The 20,720-nt window shown below is 55.1% G+C and overlaps 2 protein-coding genes across 4 annotated transcripts in view; both read right to left on the bottom strand.

Moving 5' to 3' along the window:
• Nucleotides 1-11,436, bottom strand: part of RAB11FIP1 (RAB11 family interacting protein 1) — a 399,061-nt gene extending 387,625 nt beyond the window's left edge. Inside the window, exons 1-6 of one of the 2 annotated variants that reach the window (XM_057402485.1) lie at nucleotides 11,084-11,436; nucleotides 7,697-8,139; nucleotides 6,579-7,383; nucleotides 3,809-5,668; nucleotides 2,941-3,046; nucleotides 1,306-1,843 (exon numbers count right to left, since the gene is read on the bottom strand). In XM_057402485.1, the coding sequence (XP_057258468.1) occupies nucleotides 1,625-1,843; nucleotides 2,941-3,046; nucleotides 3,809-5,668; nucleotides 6,579-7,383; nucleotides 7,697-8,139; nucleotides 11,084-11,421 (3,771 nt within the window). In that variant the 5' untranslated portion in view covers nucleotides 11,422-11,436 and the 3' untranslated portion in view covers nucleotides 1,306-1,624. The remainder of the gene's footprint in view (nucleotides 1-1,305; nucleotides 1,844-2,940; nucleotides 3,047-3,808; nucleotides 5,669-6,578; nucleotides 7,384-7,696; nucleotides 8,140-11,083) is intronic. The other variant, XM_057402486.1, reaches the window with a different exon arrangement.
• Nucleotides 11,437-13,446: 2,010 nt separating this feature from the next.
• Nucleotides 13,447-16,829, bottom strand: ADRB3 (adrenoceptor beta 3). 2 transcript variants are annotated; one of them, XR_008971349.1, is made up of 3 exons: nucleotides 15,491-16,829; nucleotides 14,624-14,700; nucleotides 13,447-13,876 (listed from the first exon to the last, which is right to left on the bottom strand). XR_008971349.1 is itself a non-coding variant. In XM_057402481.1 (3 exons), exons 1-2 carry the CDS (start codon nucleotides 16,703-16,705, stop codon nucleotides 14,661-14,663), a joined length of 1,251 nt encoding a protein of 416 aa, XP_057258464.1. In that variant the 5' UTR covers nucleotides 16,706-16,829; the 3' UTR covers nucleotides 13,447-13,876; nucleotides 14,624-14,660. The 2 variants fall into 2 exon arrangements, 1 of the variants encoding a protein (XP_057258464.1); XM_057402481.1 differs by having other exon boundaries at nucleotides 15,495-16,829.
• Between the last annotated feature and the right edge of the window lie 3,891 nt (nucleotides 16,830-20,720).

Here is a 20,720-nt window from a genome sequence, read left to right as displayed (position 1 = left end):
AGCATCCCATGAGGAAAAGCTCCAGACTCTGGTTGGAGTGGATAGGAATCAAAAGGGGATGAAGAGCAGGTTTGGATGTCCCCAGTGAATGGGCACACCTCGAGGCAAATATATTAACTATTTTCACTACAAAAATACAGTATTTGAGGAGTCTCCAGTAGTTTAGGACAATAGCTAACAGGCTGATGGTTGATCCAGCTGGTCCAGGCCCTAATAAAGTGCTTTGCTGTAGAAAAACTGAGTCAGAAGCTTTCCCCTTCCAAGCCAGGAATAACCCAACAGACCCTTTCCAGCTCCCAAAGGCAGGAGTTCCGCTTTGGTCCTCTGCTACCCCCTGCTTTGGGTACTTCAGCTTCCCTCTAAGCCTTTGCTGGACTCTCACCACCCTGAGAAATCCCAGAGGTGCAAAGAGGCATCTGATTGTTAAAAGCTCACCAAGACAAGAGGCTACGTTTAGGTTTGCAGCGGTGCAGCTCCACAGCGTTAGGCTGTAGTGCTGGTGGTGAGATGGGGAGGAGAGCATACCTGTGTCTCTCCAGCCACCCATCAAGGAAGCAGACTGCAGGGCATCAATTGCCTCACAAAACACTCACTCAGCTAGCTAAGATTCATTCCATTCATGAGCAGCAAGTCACAAAGAAACTCAATCTGACCAAACACTGGCACTGCGACTGCTCCCATCGCAGGGTAGGGTGATGTGGTTCCTCTCTTGCCTCTACAAGGAACGCCCCTAAGAAGCCTGAGCACCTTTAAAGGTTGCTCCAAGCCCCAGCTTCAGCACCCAAGGTGTTTAAATTAACTGCAATGGCATAAAGGAATCACTGCAGACCTCCCCTGCAGCATCAGTCCGGGGCCATGCAGGAGATCCACACCTATTCGAGACCCATCTGCCTCCCTCCCTTGAAGGAATTGAATTTGAAGGCTATCAGAGAACAGTTTCTGATTGAAAACCCACCTTTGGCCCAAGTTCATTCCTACCATTCCTATGGTAGACAAACGTACCACATCCCAGTGCTTCCTGGACCACGAGACCTGCAAGTCTTCCCCTTGCAGAGCTGCTTTGAAGCAACGTGTACTCGATGAGATGCTTCTTCCTTTCCAATCTAAGCTTTAACTTGAATTGATTACTTTTACAACAGCCCTGGTCTGAAGCACAGTATCTTTGGACTTGGTCAGTGTAGTGATCATTTGGTTTAAATCAATCAAATCTTCAAGCTCTATAAGGTTTTAGATTGCACTACAAGTTAAGATGTAGAAAGAAGAGGGATTCATCTATGAAAGCTGCTACAAAATGAAACCATTAACCTTCACAAAGGCTCACCAGTGCCTTGCTGGCAGGCAAAGCCCCTCCAACTCCTTCACTTTGGATGAGATGCTTGAACAAATCTTCCCAAATAATGGAAAGAAAGCCAATAATAAATAGGATAAAGTGACTCTGCTCCTGGGCTGCAGATCCCGGATGGAACTACAAATCAAACCGAGGGTTGCTTAAGGCAGAAACAGGAAAGAGGTCGTTTTCTGTGGCAGCACAACCGGTCCCCACTTGCACCACATCAGCTCCTTATCCATCCCAACAGCACTGGTGGGAATCCAGCCCTTTGTTCACCCAGCATCCCAGGAGCTTTTACATCTTCCCAGCCTTTTTGGTTCCGGATGCTGCGACACGAAGGATGTTGGGGGTTTCTTCCATGACCCTGACGAGCAAGTTGTCGATGTAGTCTTCGAGCTCACGCACCTGGAGATCCTTCTTGGTGATGGCATCCTTCTGTTTCAAGATGAGCTGGATCAGCTCATCGTGCGTCAGCTGGGCGTAAGCGTAGGCAGGATCTGAAGGGTGGTATTTCTGAGAGAGAGGACAAAGGCAGGGTCAGTGCAGGCATATGGGCAGTGCAAAACAGCAGCACGGAGCCCCAGGTCCCATCCAAACGATGTTCTGGAGCTGGAGCATTGTAGGATCAAGAACAGGATGCTCAGAGGCACGCTGCACCAAGGCACGGACGATGCCAGGCCAGCTTCCTGCTACAAAGCACCTTTTGGGTTGTTAGCCTAGGAAAACCCATAGGGAACATTGCCTCCAGAACAGCTCCTTGGAAGTATATGGAGGAGAAAGGAGCAACTGCCTCAGTGTGTGCTGCTCACAGCACAGGGACATGGGTTATGGAGCTTAAGCAGCCTTCTGCAGAGCAGCAGGCAGGCTCAGAGCGAGCTGTTACAGACAGCAACCAGGCCATTGGGTTCAGCATCAAACCTTTGCAGTTACAGGTCTGTAACTCAGCTCTGGTGCAACTGACACCGGACTAATGCCATGCTGGGTCCAGCCAGCTCAGTGAGATGCAGGGAAGCCGCAGCCACGCACCATCAAATGCCACTGTTCACAGACCTGGTGTTTAAAACATGCCAACCTGGGGTTAAACAGCAAGAAACACCCACTGAGGCTCTTGGCACTTCCCTCCTATTGCAGTCACCGCTGGGAAAGGAAAACACAACGCAGCTGCTCCTTGAACCCTTCTGCTTCCCACCCTGCCATCCTAATGACAGCCTTCCACCCACTGAGCATTGCAATGCATCAGCTGGAATTCCGTGATGCCAGCTATTTGCTCCTTCCTCACTCACACCAGAAGGAGGCACTGCAGGGATTTGGGTGCTAATTTCTCATTTCCCTCCCCCTAAAATCCCTTAGAGACAATAAGGGTCCCCCCCAAGGGGTTTTCCCTGCTTCCAGCCATCCTGATCCACATGCTTCAAGCCTGGAGGCCTCTTTTGAGGCCAAGATTAAGCCAACAGCTCCTTTAGATCTGAATTCACGCCCGCCCCAGTCTAATAACCACTATTCTGGCTCTGCTCAGGATATAAGTACCTAAGCAAACTCTCTCAGATACACAAACCCTGTTCAATATAGGGCTTAAGCTTTGGGTTAAAGCTCCCCTTTCCCCTCATTACCTTCACATTGCTCTCGAGCAGCTTCTCATTCATAGTACTGATGACATTCAGGGCTTTACTTTGGGACTTGTTTGCTGTGGCATTCATGGGCTTCACAGGATGGAGTCTGCAATGGTAAGACAGGCTTCTGTTACAGAGGCAGCAAACTGAATATGCATCTTCAGAGCAAAACCACAGCGAGAAACTGGGAAGAAATCCCACCCCTTTCTCTATGGCCAAAGGGATAAGAGATTCAGCTCTGGGAAGACAAGGCATTTGTGTCCAAGCTGTAGCCTTTTTGTTAAGCATCCTCTGTTCTTTGCTAGTGTTACTGACTTGATGCATTGGAGACAGAGAAGCAGTGACCAGGAAATACACACCTGAGTGGTAAGCCACAAAAGCAAAGGCAGCCTGGGCTACACAGTGGCAGTTACCCTGAGCTCAGGCACTAGTATTTGAGCCCAGCTTCCCTAAGGACAAGCAATGCATCACTCGCTGTGATTCGAGGATCAGGAGCCCAGTTTGGCCAGGTACCAAAGCATCCCAGCTTACCAGGGGGATGCTCCCATTCCTGAAAAACGGATCCATTCCACTCTATTCCCCCAATTGGACGACATGACCCTATTTCTGAAGCTGCCACCAAGTTTCCCTAATGGTTTTCCTACGAGATGGCCCTGTGAGATCCCCTCGAGCGCTCTGCGCATCCTTAGTAGCCATACGGATTCACGTGGTGCCAGAAACGATGCGACACAGGATCCCAAATCCATGGCTGGAGGAAGTTAATGCCCCATCACCGCAAAGAGCAGCCGATGCCTGCTGAGCTGTGCTCCCAGGAAGGAAAAGCAAGGCTCGGATCAGCACCTTTGGGGTATTCCCCACGTTCTCTCACCTGTGCTTAGGAGACCCGGTTTCACCACCCTGCTGGGCTTGGTTAGGGGATGGCTCAGAGGGGGAAACCCAGGCCTGCAGAAGCTTCTTCTTGCCACAGTTTCCTGCTTTAGCTGCGGAGCCCTCGGCTGCTGGCTTTTTCGGAGACTCTGCTCTATGATTTGGGGTGTGAGAGAGAAGGGAATGAGAGGAAGAGGAAGGCTGGGAAGCACCGGACAGGGAGGAAGAGGAAAGAGAAGGCTCGGAGAAGTCACCCCCCGCAGCACCCACACTGATTTCCAGCTCTTGTTTCTCCAAAGGAGCGTTATCCTCCCTGGAATGAGACGTCCCCCCTGAGCCTGAAGCAGCTACACTGCGAGCATCCACTCGCGCAGGCAGCATGGCTGCGGTGCTCAGCTCACAGGCACCAGCAGAGCTATCAGAGTGCTCTTCCCGTTCCTCAGGCAGAGACATTAAATCCAGGCGCTGCTTTCCTCTCTCTGAAACGATTTTACCCCCTGCAGCAAGACCCAGGTCCTCCTGAGAGTCACCCAGCAGCTCATCATCGGAGCCTCCCTCTGGGATAACGGGGAGACTGGCCACTTTCAAGACACGGTCTCCAGGAACTGGAACAACACAGTTGAGATTAGCAAGAGAGTCAAATAAATCACGCTCAGCTTCATTGTTTAAATGCCTGTTATTGCTCTCAGCTCTTTGCGTCCCTGGGGGAGCCACAGGCTCTAATGAACCACTTCGGGGGAGGCACCCATGAGCATCTGAAGCTTCATCCTTAGGGAGTGGGAGCCCCAGCACAGATTTAGCACCATGACCCAAAGGGGGCACATCCCCCCCGAGCTCAGCATGAGCAACCAAGGGGCTCTTCTTCAGCCCTAAAGACAGCCGTGGTGCTGGCTGTGGTGTGACCAGCACCTCACTGCCAGCCCTCCCTACCGGAGGGGACAGGGGGCAAGCTCCTGAGGATGGTTTGGCTGGTCCTGCTTGAGGAAATGAGCCAGTTTTACCAAGTGGAGTCATCTGGGGCCTTTCCCATCTCTTCTCACCCGAGGTCTCCTGCTTGTCCTTCAGCTCACTCATGGGGGAAGGTGCCTGCTCAGCACCAGTCTCTGTGGTGTCCCCGTTAGGGATGGGAGCCTGAAGCTGGGGAGGACTGCAGCGCTCTGCTGGAGCCAGAGCGGGCTTGTTAGAAACAGCTTTGACAGTGCCAGGTAAAGCCTCAGCTGAAGAGCTCCCTGAAGCACTGAGAGCAGAGGGTTTTGGCTCAGCAGGGTGCTGTGCTGAGGAGCAGCCTCCATCACGAGGAAGGCAGAGAGGGGAAGAACAAGCAACAGCTTCCGAACTTGGTGCATCTGCTTCCCACCCAAGCTGGGACACAAAGGGATTATTGCCATTGAAATGACAAACAGAGGGGAGAGAGGATGCAGGTGGGTGAGAGACACCCTGGGAAGGCCACCCATCAGAGCCCTCAGCACCCTGACCCCAAGAGCTCTGCCCCCACTCAGAAGCAAAAGGATTATTACCACTACCAGAGACCTGCCCAGGAGGAGGCGCTTTGGGAACAGAGGCTGGAAGATGATGGGATGAAGGGAAACGGATGCCTTCAGGATCCAGGGCTGGGGGTGCTTTGCCCCACTCGGGAGCAAAGGGGTTCTTGCCATTCAAAAGCTCTGCAGCAGAAGGAGGAGCAGTAAAAGACGCAGGAGAACCAGTGATGCCCTCGGAGTCGGGCGCTTGGCCTTTCTGTCCCTTCTTGGAAACAAAAGGGTTATTGGCACTCCTCATAGGGTGGACAGAGAGGAAAGCAGGCAGGGAAGGAGGTGCAAGAGTAGGAAGCGTGGCTTTGGTTTCCTCCTCTGAAGGCACCCTGCAAAAAGGGACAAAACACTCGCATGTCACTTGCGGATGCAACACGAGGCTGGAACAGAGAAGCTTGAGCACCAGGCTCCATCAACTCCTCACCCTGGAGATGAGTTACACTTGCAAGAGACCTCAGAGCCAAGCTGAGGCTTCACATCCTTAAATATGCCTTTAGAAAGCCCTAAAGTTTAGGGCAGAGCACTTCTGCTGTGGAGCTTGCACGGGTTTGAAGCACTGCCTACGGCACCCCAAGCTGTCTTATTAGTAAGGCGCTTTGTATGCGAGGTGTTTAAACAGGAGAAGCACTGAGGAGGAGAGACAGGCACAAACCTGATTAGTAGGGGACACCTATATATATATATAAAACCACCAACACACACCATTTATATATATATATGAAGGATAAAGGAGCAGAATTTCCGAAGAAGCCTTGTGTACCACTCCACACAAGCATCCTTCACGTTGCTGTCAGCAATGGCAGAAGCAGCAGGGCTCCGAGGTTAACACTTTGGAAGGCCACAGCCAAAACCAGGAAAGGAGGGATGTTAGAACTGGTGCTTCAGCCTCTGGGCACGTTCCAAGTGGCACAGTTCAGACAGAAGTTAGGTTTGGCAAGAGATCCAGCAAGAAAAATCAGCCCTACAGTAACCTGCGCTCAGAGCACCGCTATTTCAGCATCACTGATGAGTAGCATCCCTGTATCCATCTCTTTGGCATACCAAGGAAGAACTCCAGGGTGACTATTTGCTATCAAAGCCACCTTCAAACCTGCAGGGACCCTGCACAGAGCAACATGCTTCTGCTGCCTGCAGGATGCCAGGCCAAAAGGCACTGCTCTGGGGCAGGAAGCAGCCCAGCTAAAGGCTGCTGCCACCCCCAGACCCATTCCTGCGGTCTCCGAAGCAGAAAGGACTGACCTGGGCTTCACAGCTTTGGTCTTGGATGGGGCAGCAGGTCCCCGTTCTTCCTCAAAGGGGTTGAGAGGCTGCTTGCTTGCAGGGATGTCTTCCACGTGGTGAGTGGCTCCTGCAGGATGCCCTCTGCCTGAATCCGCTGGAGGCTCAACACATCTGGCCTCTTGTTCGCTCTCCTCTTCTGGAATGCTGTTGTCCTCCTCCTGCAGGGTCCTGTCAGGAATATTCTCAGCATCCCCACCCTTCCCTGCTTCCTTCTTCCCAGCGACCAGGGAGAATAAGGCAGGCTTCTTGTGCTCTGGTTTTCTGGTCTCTTTCCCAACCTCCACGCTCGGGGGAACGTCGGTTTCCAGGTATTCTTCACTGCTCAGCAGTTTGTACGATGGCAAAGTCATCGACTTAAAGGTCTCCAAGGATGTCGACCCGGAGACAGCATGACTGGGAGATGTTCTTCCCATCGGAGATGTTCTTCCCATCTCTTCAGGTCCTTTAGCAGGCCTGGAAGACAGGTTCTCTTCCGAAGCAAAGAGCTGCTTCCTCCGGAAGTTGCGAGGAGAAGGGGAGGAGGCTGGAGTGTTGTCCTTCACGCTGCTCTCTTCCATGTAAACGTGAGTGCCATTGATACACAGACTGGACTTGGAAACGGGATCGCTCTTGGATTTAAGGCCACTGAATAAAGAGAGCCCTTCTTTCTTGGGGTGGGTCGTGGTTACTTGGGCTACTTGCCTGCTGTCCAGAATCGCTGTTTTACGGGACTTAAACACAGGAGAAGGAGAGGACTTCTCTTCCAGGGCATTTCCAAAGGACTCTGGGGAAAAAAAAAACAGGAACAGGCAGGAATTCAAGAGGCAAGAAACCCCCTTTGCTCTGACATTCATGCAGGTATTGCTTGTGCAGCCCCCCCCGGTTTCTATGCTAGCCCAAGGCAAGCTTAGGTGTGAGCATCAACATCCTACGGGCATCCAAACCTGCCACCATGGCCAGAAGTGATGTGCTATGGATTCACTTCATAGTAAATCCATATGGATTCGCTTTTTAGTACCCTAAACAGTGTGGAAAGGGCAATAAAACCCTGGGGAAAGGCTTTGTGCTGCATCAGTGCTGCAAGGGCCAGTACTCACTCTCTGAGATCGGAGAGGTCTCGGGCTCCTCATCATCCCACTGCGCCTGGAAGTCACCGGGTCGAAGCAGAACCCTTTGGGTGACTGGCTGCTGCGTTGGTAGCACTGACATGGACTGGGAAAGGGAGGTCTTCTGCAGGCCAGGCTTGGAAAAGAGCGCTTTGAACTTGGATTTCTTCTTCTCCTTCTCAACTGCCTCGTCCTCGCTGTCAGCAGGGGAGTGGGATGCGCTGGGAACGATGGAGGAAGCCGTGTCGGAGAGGCCACTGCTCCTCTTCCCCTTGAGCTTGTCTTTGAGCTTGCCAAAGGGAGAGCGAGGCTTGTCCTTCATGGACAGATCGAACATGCTGGCTGTCATGTTGCTCCTCATGAACTGGATATCCACTTCGATCTCCCCTCTCTCCTTCTCCTTCTTCCCCGGCTTGGAGCGAAGCTTGTACCACCTGCAGCCACAAGGAGATTCCCTTTACAACCCAGCTCTGGAGGCACGGCTCATTCACAACAACAGAGGGTGCCTGTGGCTTAAAAATCAAAGCCAGCCTACAGTGTAAGGGCAAGGGAAGAAAAGCCTTTAATCCTCCAACAACGCCACAGTCACGCAGTGACTAAGGAAAACATGCCCTGGCGTGAAGTTATCAGTAAAGGCTGCTTTAAAACCCAAATCAGGCTTAAAAAGAAGGGTCAAAAGGGTTAAAAAGAAGGGTTCAAGGGGCAGACACCATGGAATTCCTGTATTTCAGCTCAGCCACTCTCTTCTGCCCTTCTTTCCATCTGACTTCCCCAAATGGCCTTTGAAGTGGGTGCAGGAAGAAGCAGCCTCCGAGAGCCCGACACTGGTACCAGAGAGCTCTCCACGCCCTCATACCTTTCATTCCAGCTCCTTTCCAGTTGCTATCTTAATGCCCTTCGAGCTCCAAAACCCCTAATCAACACAGAGCAGAGCCAAGCCAAGCCTTGCAGGCTGTCTGGAGCCTTCCACTCGCCTCCTGCTCGTGACTGGCGCGCACCAGGAAGGACATTCCTTACCGACAGGACCTTATGCCTTTGTGCAATGCAACCCCGGGTGCACGGAGCACTGCATCTTAAGCACTCAGGGCACCCTAAACACCACCTGCATGCTGCTATCACATGCCCTCTGTTACCACTCAAAGCCTTTTGAACCACATTAGGGCTGGCAAAGAAAGTTATCAGCGCCTCACATCAATTCTTGCCTACTGATGGAGCCGCAGCATCCCTGGTTCCACAGACCCAATAGGGAAAACACCTCCCCAGCTGGTACAGGGCAAGTAAAGGAAGCAAACAGAGCCTTACGTTTGGAGGTGCACTGGGAGCAGGGAAGGAGAAGAGGAAAGGGCAAGTTGCTTGAGCAAACATTCAAACCTAATGAGCGTCAACTGCAGATGAAAGCACAAGCGTGCTGCAGAGGAACACTGCAGGGAGATGAATGCTCAAGCACCACGCTATACAGTTACCTCCACGTCCACACCTGAAGTTACAAGACACCAGCACCAGGGAAAGGCCTTTAGAAGGAGACCTTGGCCTTTGTCAGGTCCCTAACGCTGCAGCGAGGGCAGCACAAGCTTTGCCTTTCACACAAGCCAGCACTGGGCACTTTTGTTCTCAACCCCGTGATTGATTTCTAGGAGCATCCTGCTGGTTTCGGTGCCACAATCCATGCTGCAGGCTCTGTGCCCCGGGGGTGGAGGGGGAAGAGCAGGTCCTGTTCCAAAACACATCCCAAACAAGCTATGTGAACAACAGCTTAGCTAGCACTGAGCAGAGCACGAACGCTGCTGCATCTGCTTCATTGGAGGGGCTCAAAGGGGAGGATACAGGGACACATCTCCCCCTCAAAACCATCAGATATGCCCATGGTAGGGGGGTTGGAACTAGATGACCTTGAGGTCCTTTCCAACCCTCACTGTTCTATGAGTCTATGAATTCTTCATCGTTTATTGTGTGAGTGTGAATTAACCCCAGCCCTTTCTGGCTTTCCATCGCCCCAGCAGCCAAGCACCGGCAACAGAAACAGGCTTCAAACAGAACACGACCACCTGGAAACATCAGGAGACTCAAGGCTCTGTTTCCCTTCCTTCCCCTCGGTTTTCCTCCGGCTCAAGACACAAGGAAACACATCCCAGTGTAAACACCTTAGAGCTGGATGCAACCTTAATGACAGCCTTAATGAAAGCTTCACCAGCCCCGATACCCGGCTCTGCTCTCAGGTGAGTGAGAAGAGGAAGGTGACTCAGGGGCCACCTCAAGCCGCATTACAAGGCTGCTGACTCCCAGTTAAACCCTCCCTGGACCCACCCCTGGCATTCCAGGGCAGTGTTTTTCATGTTCAAAGGGACAAGTGTGACACAAGAGCTGGTGTCCCGCTGACACCAGTGAAGGCAGCCCCTGGAAACGCTGGACTGGCTGCTCCCACAGGCACGGAGGCTCTGCTAAGGGTTTATTATGGGATACACATGGCTCTAGCCTGTGCTCATTCCCAGTCGTCTCTCACACAGAGATGCTTAAAACCCAGACCAAGCAGGATGGGCTGAAACAGCCCCAAGTGCATGTGCCTTGGACATGGGGCTGGCAACCCGGACCTATGGGGGTCCTTCAACCCTGTGGGGCACGGGGGGGCCCTCCACCAGAGCCCCACATCCCTATGGGGCACAGGGACAGTCCATGGGGAATTGGAGTACTCCACACCTCTGACCCCAACCCTCGTGGTGCCCACAGACCCCCCCTCCATCCTTCTTTTTGACTCCTACGGGGGCCAGAGGCTTTCCCATCCCTATCCCAGGGCCCCACAGGAGTCAGAGGCCCCCTGGTCCCTCTCCATCGCCTCTGTGCGGCTCAGAATCCCCCCCCATCCCTAACTCCCTACAGCACTTGGAGCCCTCCCCATTCCCTAATTTTCTACAGCACTTGGCACCCCCCCATTCCGTAATTCCCTGCAGCACTTGGAGACCCCCCCCAATCCCTAATTCCCTACAACACTTGGAGCCCCCCCACCCCTAATTCCCTACAGCACTTGGAGCCCCCCCATCCCTAACTCCCTACAGCACTCAGAGCCCCCCCATCCCTAATTCCCTACAGCACTCAGAGCCCCCCCATCCCTAATTCCCTACAGCACTCAGAGCCCCCCCCATCCCTAACTCCCTACAGCACTCAGAGCCCCCCCATCCCTAATTCCCTACAGCACTCAGAGCCCCCCCCATCCCTAATTCCCTACAGCACTCAGAGCCCCCCCATCCCTAATTCCCTACAGCACTCAGAGCCCCCCCCCCTCAATTCCCTTCACCACTCAGAGCCCCCCCATCCCTAACTCCCTACACCACTCGGAGCCCCCCCTCCATCCCCTTTCCCCCCCCCTCTCACCCCCGTTCTCACCGTGTGTGCCGCCGGCCGCCCTCGCTCCTCAGCGCGGCCAGGTCTACCTCTGCGCGCCCCAGGAACTTGTCCATGCCCACGAGGGCCCGGTGCAGCACGGTGAGGCGCAGCGCGGCGGCCCGCGGGGGCAGCTCGAACGTGGCCTCCTCTCGCCACAGCGGCTGCCCCTGGCACCGCTCCGCCACCGACGTGGAGAACTTGTCCCTGCCCAGCGCCATCACCGTGTACGCGTCGCTGCCCCCCACGGCCGCCGCCTTGGGCCGCAGCCCCCGGGCTCGCAGCACCGTTACCTGCACGTGGGTGGGCACCCAGCCCGCTGCCAGCCCCGAGCCGGACATGGCGGAGGGAGCGGGGACGGGGACGGGGATGGGGACGGGAATGGCGATGGGAGCGGTCCCGTACCGCCCCTCTCGCGAGAGCAAGGGGCGGGGCCCGGGGGGTGGAGCTTGAGGGGAAGGGGCGGGGCCTGGGGCGGGGGTGGTACCGGTGTGTACAGGTGTGTACAGGTGTGTGTACACGTGTATGTACAGGTGTATGTACAGGTGTATGTATAGGTGTATGTACAGGTGTATGTACAGGTGTGTATAGGTGTATGTACTGGTGTATGTAGAGGTGTGTATAGGTGTATGTATAGGTGTATGTATAGGTGTATGTACAGGTGTGTATAGGTGTATGTATAGGTGTATGTATAGGTGTATGTACAGGTGTGTAGAGGTGTGTGTATAGGTGTATGTACAGGTGTATGTAGAGGTGTGTATAGGTGTATGTACTGGTGTATGTAGAGGTGTGTATAGGTGTATGTATAGGTGTATGTACAGGTGTGTATGTGTAGGTGTGTGTACAGTACAGTGTGTATGTGTAGGTGTATGTATAGGTGTATGTACAGGTGTATGTAGAGGTGTGTACAGGTGTATGTACAGGTGTCTGTACAGGTGTCTGTACAGGTGTGTATAGGAGTATGTATAGGTGTATGTACAGGTGTATGTAGAGGTGTGTATAGGTGTATGTACAGGTGTATGTACAGGTGTGTACAGGTGTATGTATAGGTGTATGTACAGGTGTGTATAGGTGTATGTACAGGTGTGTATAGGTGTATGTATAGGTGTATGTACAGGTGTTTATAGGTGTATGTATAGGTGTATGTACAGGTGTGTATAGGTGTATGTACAGGTGTGTATAGGTGTATGTATAGGTGTATGTACGGGTGTGTATAGGTGTATGTACTGGTGTATGTACAGGTGTATGTATAGGTGTATGTACAGGTGTGTATAGGTGTATGTACAGGTGTGTATAGGTGTATGTATAGGTGTATGTATAGGTGTATGTACAGGTGTATGTACAGGTGTATGTATAGGTATATGTACAGGTGTATGTACAGGTGTATGTATAGGTATATGTACAGGTGTATGTATAGGTGTATGTATAGGTGTATGTACAGGTGTATGTACAGGTGTATGTATAGGTATATGTACAGGTGCATACATAGATGTATGAATAGGTGTGTACAGGTATGTGTACAGGTCTATGTATGTACAAATGTGTGTACAGCTACATGCATGTACAGGTATATGAACACATGTACGTGCAGGTATTTTTACAGGTATGTATACAGGTCTATGTATGTCCAGATGTATGTACAGGTATGTGCACGTACGGGTGTATGTTCAGGTGTATGTACAGGTCTGTGTTCAGGTATGTATACAGGTCTATGTATGTCCAGACGTGTACAGTTATGTGCATGTACAAGTGTATGTACAGGTGTATGATAAGGTATGTACTATACTGGTGCAAGTATAGGTGTGTGTACAGATGTGTGCATATGTGCTTTACAGGTGTGTGCCCAGGTATAGGTACAGTACAGGTGTGTGCTGTACAGGCACATATATAGGTGTATGTACAGGTATGTGCTGTACAGATGCATGCACACGTATGTGCATGTACAAGTGCATGAATGCACACGCGTGGCATGCATAGGTGTGCAAAGGTGTATGCAGAGGGGTGTGCATGTACAGGTGTGTGCAGCTGTATGCACAGGTACATGTACAGGTGTGTGTAGGGTGTCTGTGTGTGTACAGAGGCGTGCAGGGCTGTGTGTGGCTTTGTGTCCCCATGGAGCAGTGCATCCGGGTGCTCCGAGGCTTCTCCAGCAGCAATCTCAAAGGAAAAATGCCATTTCCCAAACCCTGACATCGATTTAATGGGAACTGGGATCCATGTCAGCAACGGGGCAGCTCCGATGAAACCCTCCTCAACCTCCCTGTAAGAGCCCTTGTCCTGCTGCTCCTTGTACCCAGATCCAGGCTTTGGGATGGAAAACGCCCTCCTGCAATGCCTGTCCCCGATGGAAAGGCAGAAACAGGAGCATAATCCACAGGGTTTGCCCGGTTCCCCTTGCTCGGAGCTCCTCTTGCTCTCCTGCAGGAGGCTCTTGTCCCCTTCCTGATGGGCTTCCTGGGCCCCGGACGATGGGAATTCTTCATCCTTCCAGAGAGCAGACCCACGACGTCCTGCTTCCAGCCAGGAAACACCCCGGCTGGGAGCTGGTCCCCGTCCACACAGCGAGCACAGGCACGTCCCCAAGGCTGCGCTGCCTCTTGGAGAGCAGCTCAGGAGCCTTTTCCCAACCGGCTCCAGTTCTCCAGCACCAACAGCACTGAGGAGCCGGCTCCCTGGTCCCTGCTGTGACCGCGAGCGCTCCCGAGGGAGCATCCCTCTGCTCCCAGCGCACTGGAGGCTCCTTCCAGCGCCGTCACCCCCAGCGCTGCTCCTCCAGTCCCTCTGAAGCACCCAGCCCTGTAGGAAGAGGGTGGGAAGTGATGGAGCATCACCCACAGGGCAAAGCACTTACGGCATCACTGGAAGCACTCACTGCATCCCTCTGGGAGCACTCACTGCACTAGATGCACACACTGCGCTGGAAGCACTGCACTGGGTGCACTCACTGCACTAGATGCGCACGCTGCACTGGATGCACTGCACTGGATGCACTGCTCTGGATGCACTCACTGCACTAGAAGCAATGCACTGGATGCACTTACTGCACTAGAAGCAATGCACTGAAAGCACTGCACTGGATGCACTGCACTGGAAGCACTGCACTGGATGCACTTACTGCACTAGAAGCAATGCACTGGAAGCACTGCTCTGGATGCACTCACTGCACTAGAAGCAATGCACTGGAAGCACTGCTCTGGATGCACTCACTGCACTAGATGCACATGCTGCACTGGAAGCACTGCACTGAATGCACTCACTGCACTGGAAGCACTGCACTGGATGCACTGCTCTGGATGCACTGCTCTGGATGCACTCACTGCACTAGAAGCAATGCACTGGATGCACTCACTGCACTAGAAGCAATGCACTGAAAGCACTGCACTGGATGCACTGCACTGGAAGCACTGCTCTGGATGCACTTACTGCACTAGAAGCAATGCACTGAAAGCACTGCACTGGATGCACTCACTGCACTAGAAGCAATGCACTGGATGCACTGCACTGGAAGCACTGCCCTGGAAGCACTGCCCTGGATGCACTCACTGCACTCACGCTGTTCCCGGCTCTCAGCTGCTCCCGGTCAGATGGAGGGACCTGCTGGTGTCTCTCTGCCGGCAAACCTTGAACAGGAGAGCACAGCGTGTGAGGAGCCTGCACCCTTCCCGTGACTGAGCATCCCCTGTTCCCAGCGGCGGTGAATCCCTCCTCGGAACCTCTCTGCCAGCAGCAGCTCTGCCTGTGTGTGCCGGCAGGACCCTCTCCTGCCCTCGGGCATCCAGAGGGGCTTTAGACCAGAGAAAGCTGCTTAAAACCCACAGGAATCAGAAGAATTCAAATCCCGGGGGGTGTGGGGGGGGGAACCCTTCCTGTAATTCACAGACGGTGTAAATCCTTGGGCACATCCCTGCCAACCCTGTGCCCTGGCTGCGGCCATGGGAAGCCCATCTCCCATCCGCAGGGCTGACGGAGGGTGACGAAATAGGTTCCCTTCCCAGATTTGCACTCTGTCAGAGGGCAAAGCAACCCACGACAGCCCCGGCTGCCTCGTTGCAAAAGGATTCCCCACGTTTTCCTTCTTTAAGGGCAAAAAGTGGGCGAAAGGAGAGGCCAAAAGTCAGGCTTTGGGACTCATTCAGCTCCTTTGCTTCCCTATTCACCACCAGGGTTTTCTTTACCCAGGATCAACAGACCCCATCCTGGCAGCCTTGGGAAAGGACAAGGCAGGAGCAGGACCCCAGTTTTGCAACCCAGTGGAAGGGCTGGGGCTTTAAGGCAACGATTCCCATGCACCCCATTGCCCGCCCGCCCTCCATCTCCTCACTGCCCCATCAGACCACATCCCTGCCACCAACATCCCCTTCACTGCACCCCAAAGGGCTGCTCCCCATAAGCCCAAGTGCCCGCAGGTACCTACTCATCAAGCTGTGCGCCCAGCGCTGTCTGGGTACCCTGGGACGGGCTGGTCTCCTCCACCCGGCTCCCATCCTCCCCGGGGGCTCCCACTTTGCTGTCTCCCAAGGGAGCCGCTCCCGTGGGGCTGAAGGCACAGGGGCAGCGCTGCAGGTCCCGGGACACGGCATGGAGCCTGCGGTCGGCGCGGCGCGGGCAGCAGAGCAGCTTGCGGAAGGCGCTCCTGAAGTCGGGGCTGCGGCAGTAGATGATGGGGTTGAAGGCTGAGTTGATGTAGCCCAGCCAGTTGAGGAAGAGGAAGAGCTGATCCGGCACCAGCCCCCGGCAGAAGACCTTGATGATGTTGGCCACGAAGAAGGGCAGCCAGCACAGCGTGAAGGTGCCCATGATGATGCCCAGGGTCTTGAGCGCCTTGTGCTCCTTGATGGCCAGCAGACGGGAGGGACGCCTGAGCCGGCTTCTCCTAGAGCCAGGGCTGGGGGGGGCCTGCAGGAACCTCACCTTGTCCTTGCCGATGAGCTGGATGTGGCGCGTAGCCACGGCAAAGACGCGGACGTAGACAAAGATCATGACGAGCAGGGGCACGTAGAAGGAGATGGTGGAGGAGATGATGGCGTAGGTCATGTTGGTGACAAAGTCACAGCAGCGCGGGTCGTCGTAGCAGCGCACCGCCTGCTCGTCCGCCCCGTCCCGCCACCAGTGGTTCATGATGGGCAGGAAGGAGATGAAGGCAGAGATGCCCCACACCAGGCACACCACAGCCCGTGCCCTGCCCTTGGTCACCAGCGCCTCGTACTGCAGCGGCGACATGATGGCCAGGTAGCGATCCACGGCGATGGCGCACAGCGTCTCGATGCTGGCCGTCACGCACAGCACATCCAGCGAGGTCCACAGCTCGCACACCACCGTGCCGTAGGGCCAGTGCCCGCTCAGCAGGATGGTGGCCCCCGGCGGCACCACCAGCGAGCCCATGATGAGGTCGGCGCAAGCCAGCGAGGTGACGAACACGTTGGTCATGGTCTGCAGCCGCGGCGTCTTGGCGATGGCCACGATCACCAGCAAGTTACCGGCCACCGTGACGAGCACCGTGATGCTCAGGGCAGCCCCCAGCACCCACTGCCGGCTCAGGCTGGCGGCCCCGCTGCAGTTACCGCCGCTGCCCAGCGCCGCCGCTGCCCCCCAGGCGCTGCCGTTACCCGCGGGCACGGGGCTCATCTCCTCCGGACCGGGGCTGGCGGAGGGGGGGGCTCGCCCGCTGCGCCCCGACGTGCGCACCCCGCGGCCGCCGCAGCCCGGAGCAGCCCTCGGGGCGGACCGGCGGGGCCGGGCTGCCCTAAGGGGCGCTGCTGGAGGAGGAGCCTTTAAAGGCTCGGAGATCAATGGAAGAGGAGCGGGCTGCGGCACCGCCTCTCCCCAACACGGGCACCCCCCGGCCCGCCCCGCTCCCCTCCGTGCGTTCCAGCTCCCCACTGGGCGCTCCAGCCTCTCACCGTGAGCTCCAGCCCCTCACCGTGAGCTCCAGCCTCTCACCGTGAGCTCCAGCCCCTCACCGTGAGCTCCAGCCTCTCACCGTGAGCTCCAGCCCCTCACCGTGAGCTCCAGCCCCTCACCGTGAGCTCCAGCCCCTCACCGTGAGCTCCAGCCCCTCACCGTGAGCTCCAGCCCCTCACCGTGAGCTCCAGCCACTCACAGTGAGCTCCATCCCCTCACCGTGAGCTCCAGCCCCTCACCGTGAGCTCCAGCCCCTCACCGTGAGCTCCAGCCCCTCACCGTGAGCTCCAGCCTCTCACCGTGAGCTCCAGCCCCTCACCGTGAGCTCCAGCCCCTCACCGTGAGCTCCAGCCCCTCACCGTGAGCTCCAGCCCCTCACCGTGCACTCCAACCCCTCACCGTGAGCTCCAGCCCCTCACCGTGTGCTCCAACCCCTCACCGTGAGCGCCAACCACTCACTGTGAGCTCCAACCCCTCTCTGTACTCTCCATCCCCTCACCATGAGCTCCAGCCCCTCACCATGAGCTTCAACCCCTCACCATGAGCTCCATCCCCTCTCCATGACCTCCATCCCCTCACCATGACCTCCATCCCCTCACCACGAGCTCCAACCCCTCACCATGACCTCCATCCCCTCTCCATGACCTCCATCCCCTCTCCATGACCTCCATCCCCTCTCCATGACCTCCATTCCCTCACCATGACCTCCATCCCCTCACCACGAGCTCCAACCCCTCACCATGAGCTCCATCCACTCACCATGAGCTCCATCCCTTCACTGTGCCCAGGACTTTATACTGGAGCAAACCCATGCATTCCTCGCCATGCTCAGGCTCTCCCTGGGCAGAACAGGCTGGCACTGGAGGGGACAATGACACCCTGGTCCCCTGGACATCAGCAGAGGGCTGGTGAGATGCCAGCCCTGTTCCAACACACATCATCCAGCACATCCCAGGCACTCTTCCACTTCCACACCACCCAAACCTCCTCCTGGCTGATGGAGGGGAACCTTTGGGTGGGTGCTGGTGTTGTGGGGACCCCCACACTTCCTTCTCTCTCCTATTGGGGAGCCTGGGAAGCACTGGGCTGCTCCAGCCCTATGGCGGTGCCCTCCTCCTCCTGCGGGCCCCTGGGGTCATATTTTCCCTATCAGCTATTTATACAAATCCTGGAAGTTCTAAGGCAGGCACTCTCCAAATATGGGAGCTTGAAGCTTCAGCCAAAAGGGGGAATGTTGGCAAAGAGGGGAAAAATAAGGATGTGTAAAACATTATCCTCTTGGCATTTCATCCCATTCATAAGCGAGCGGAATGGGGCCCGGGCTTTGCAAGCTGGAGCTTTACAAGGGTGTTTTGATGTATCAAAGCACTCAGACAAGGGCTTGATGCAACCTCCTTTAGCTCCCAGCCCTGGCATCGGCTGCTGGCGTGGGCCAAGCCCTGGCCTTGCTATTTAAGGGCCGTTTGGGCCTCCTCTGGAGCAGCACAAACAAGGGGTGAGCAGGGAAAGTGGCTTCGTTTCAGGCTGACCCCAGCACCAGCAGCACAAGGGCGCACGGCTGGGTTCTGGGTCAAGAGCATCGCTGGGAATGCCCATGGATAGTGAGGGCGTTGGGCTGGGATCTGTGGAGCAGGCACCAGGGCAGGAGGCCCGGCTCTGCCATCACCCTGCTGCTGGCTTCCCATCCTCATCTCCACTTCCCATCCTCATCTCCACTTCCCATCCTCATCTCTGCTTCCCACCCTCATCTCTGCTTCCCATCCTCATCTCTGCTTCCCACCCTCATCTCTGCTTCCCACCCTCATCTCCACTTCCCATCCTCATCTCTGCTTCCCATCCTCATCTCTGCTTCCCACCCTCATCTCCACTTCCCATCCTCATCTCTGCTTCCCACCCTCATCTCTGCTTCCCATCCTCATCTTCACTTCCCATCCTCATCTCTGCTTCCCATCCTCATCTTCACTTCCCACCCTCATCTCTGCTTCCCATCCTCATCTTCACTTCCCATCCTCATCTCTGCTTCCCATCCTCATCTCTGCTTCCCACCCTCATCTCTGCTTGCCATCCTCATCTTCACTTCCCATCCTCATCTCTGCTTCCCATCCTCATCTTCACTTCCCACCCTCACCTCCACTTCCTATCCTCATCTCTGCTTCCCATCCTCATCCCTGCTTCCCATTTTCATCTCCAATTCCCATCTTCACCTCTGCTTCCCATCCTCATCCCTGCTTCCCACCCTCATCTCTGCTTCCCACCCTCACCTCTGCTTTCCATCCTCATCCCTGCTTCCTATTCTCAACCCTGCTTCCCACCCTCACCTCCTCTTCCCATCTTTGCCTCTGTTTCCCATCCTCACCTCTGCTTCCCATCCTCATCCCTGCTTCCCATCCTCACCTCTGCTTCCCATCCTCACCTCTGCTTCCCATCCTCACCTCCGCTTCCCATCCTCATCTCCACTTCCCCAGCACCGATGGAGCTGCAGGGCTCAGTGTCTTCTCCTGCAGTGCATCCATGGTGCTTTCAGCCCATTCCCACCCCACCATGGCCCGGAGGGGAGGGACATCCCACTGCAGTCAAAGCGAGGAGCAGACACGGCAGATGCAGGCATCCAAACACCACTTCTGCTGTCTTCCCCTGGCACTTACATGAGACTTTTCCTCCTCATCCTTTGCCCATCCCTTGCACTGGCCAGAACTGCTGGTTCCCTCTACCTGCCATGGGACAGGGAGGCAAATCCAGGCCAGAGATCTGGATCTGCTTCCAGATCAGCGGGTCAAGTGGCTCTTTAGAAGTCTCTGGGAAACGATGCTCATATCCCGGATCAGAGCAGCTCCTTTGGCTGTTGCTGCAGGATAAACAATGGGTATTTAAAAAGACTTCTTCATATGTAGAGCCCGGATGGATGAGGGAAGATCCCTGCTTGGGGAGAGATGGGATGCAGGGAACACGAGCTGCAGGGAAGCACAAAGAGGTCCTGGTGCCCATGGATGTGTTTGCAGAGAGGGACCCTGAGGTGGTCCCAGACACATCAGAGGGGGACAGGGTTTGCCTGGACATGGTAGAGGGGTGAGACAGCTCAGGCATCACAGGATCCCAGCCTGGTTTGGCTTGGAAGGGTCCTTAAAGCTCATCCTTAAAGCCATGGGCAAGGACACCTTCCACTAGACCAGGTAGCTCCAAACGCCATCCAACCTGCCTTTGAAGAGCATCTAAGGGCTGAGCCTGGGTGAGGTGTAAATCACCCTCCTGATCCCACACAGAGCTTTCACACGCGGCCGCTCCTGCCTCAGGGGATGCAAAATCCCTGCGCTGTTTAATCCCTATCCCACCGCCTTATCCAGGCTGCGAGCACCCAGCCACCCTCATGGAGCGCTGCGGGTTCACACGCAGAGCTCTCATTCTAATCCCCTACACCAAGGGTTGATCCCAGACAGGGAAAGCAGATAAATCAGTGCCTGGCACTCAGCAGATAGAGGTGAGCCTGGGCAAGGGGGCTTTGCTGCTCCCTTGCCCTTCCACCTCAGGTATTAAGCACAGTTTAATCCTCCATCCCTCGTGTTCAATGCAGAACGGCCCCTGTGAGCTCACCAAAGCTGGTTGGAGGGCAGGCAGGCACCAGCTTTGCCTCCTGGCATCATTAAACGCAGCGCATTCAGCTCCTGCCAAGGCTGATGCCACCCTAGGATTAAAGGAAAGCTTTTTATAGCTGGGAATCTTGCTCTGTGCCCTGGCTGCAGAG

Source organism: Pezoporus wallicus, unplaced genomic scaffold (assembly GCF_028554395.1).
Source record: "Pezoporus wallicus isolate ANWC-B61680 ecotype Strahan unplaced genomic scaffold, APGP_CSIRO_Pwel_v1 contig_2348, whole genome shotgun sequence".
Classification (NCBI taxonomy): Eukaryota; Metazoa; Chordata; class Aves; order Psittaciformes; family Psittacidae; genus Pezoporus; species Pezoporus wallicus.
This window is presented reverse-complemented; position numbering and strand designations above follow the sequence as displayed.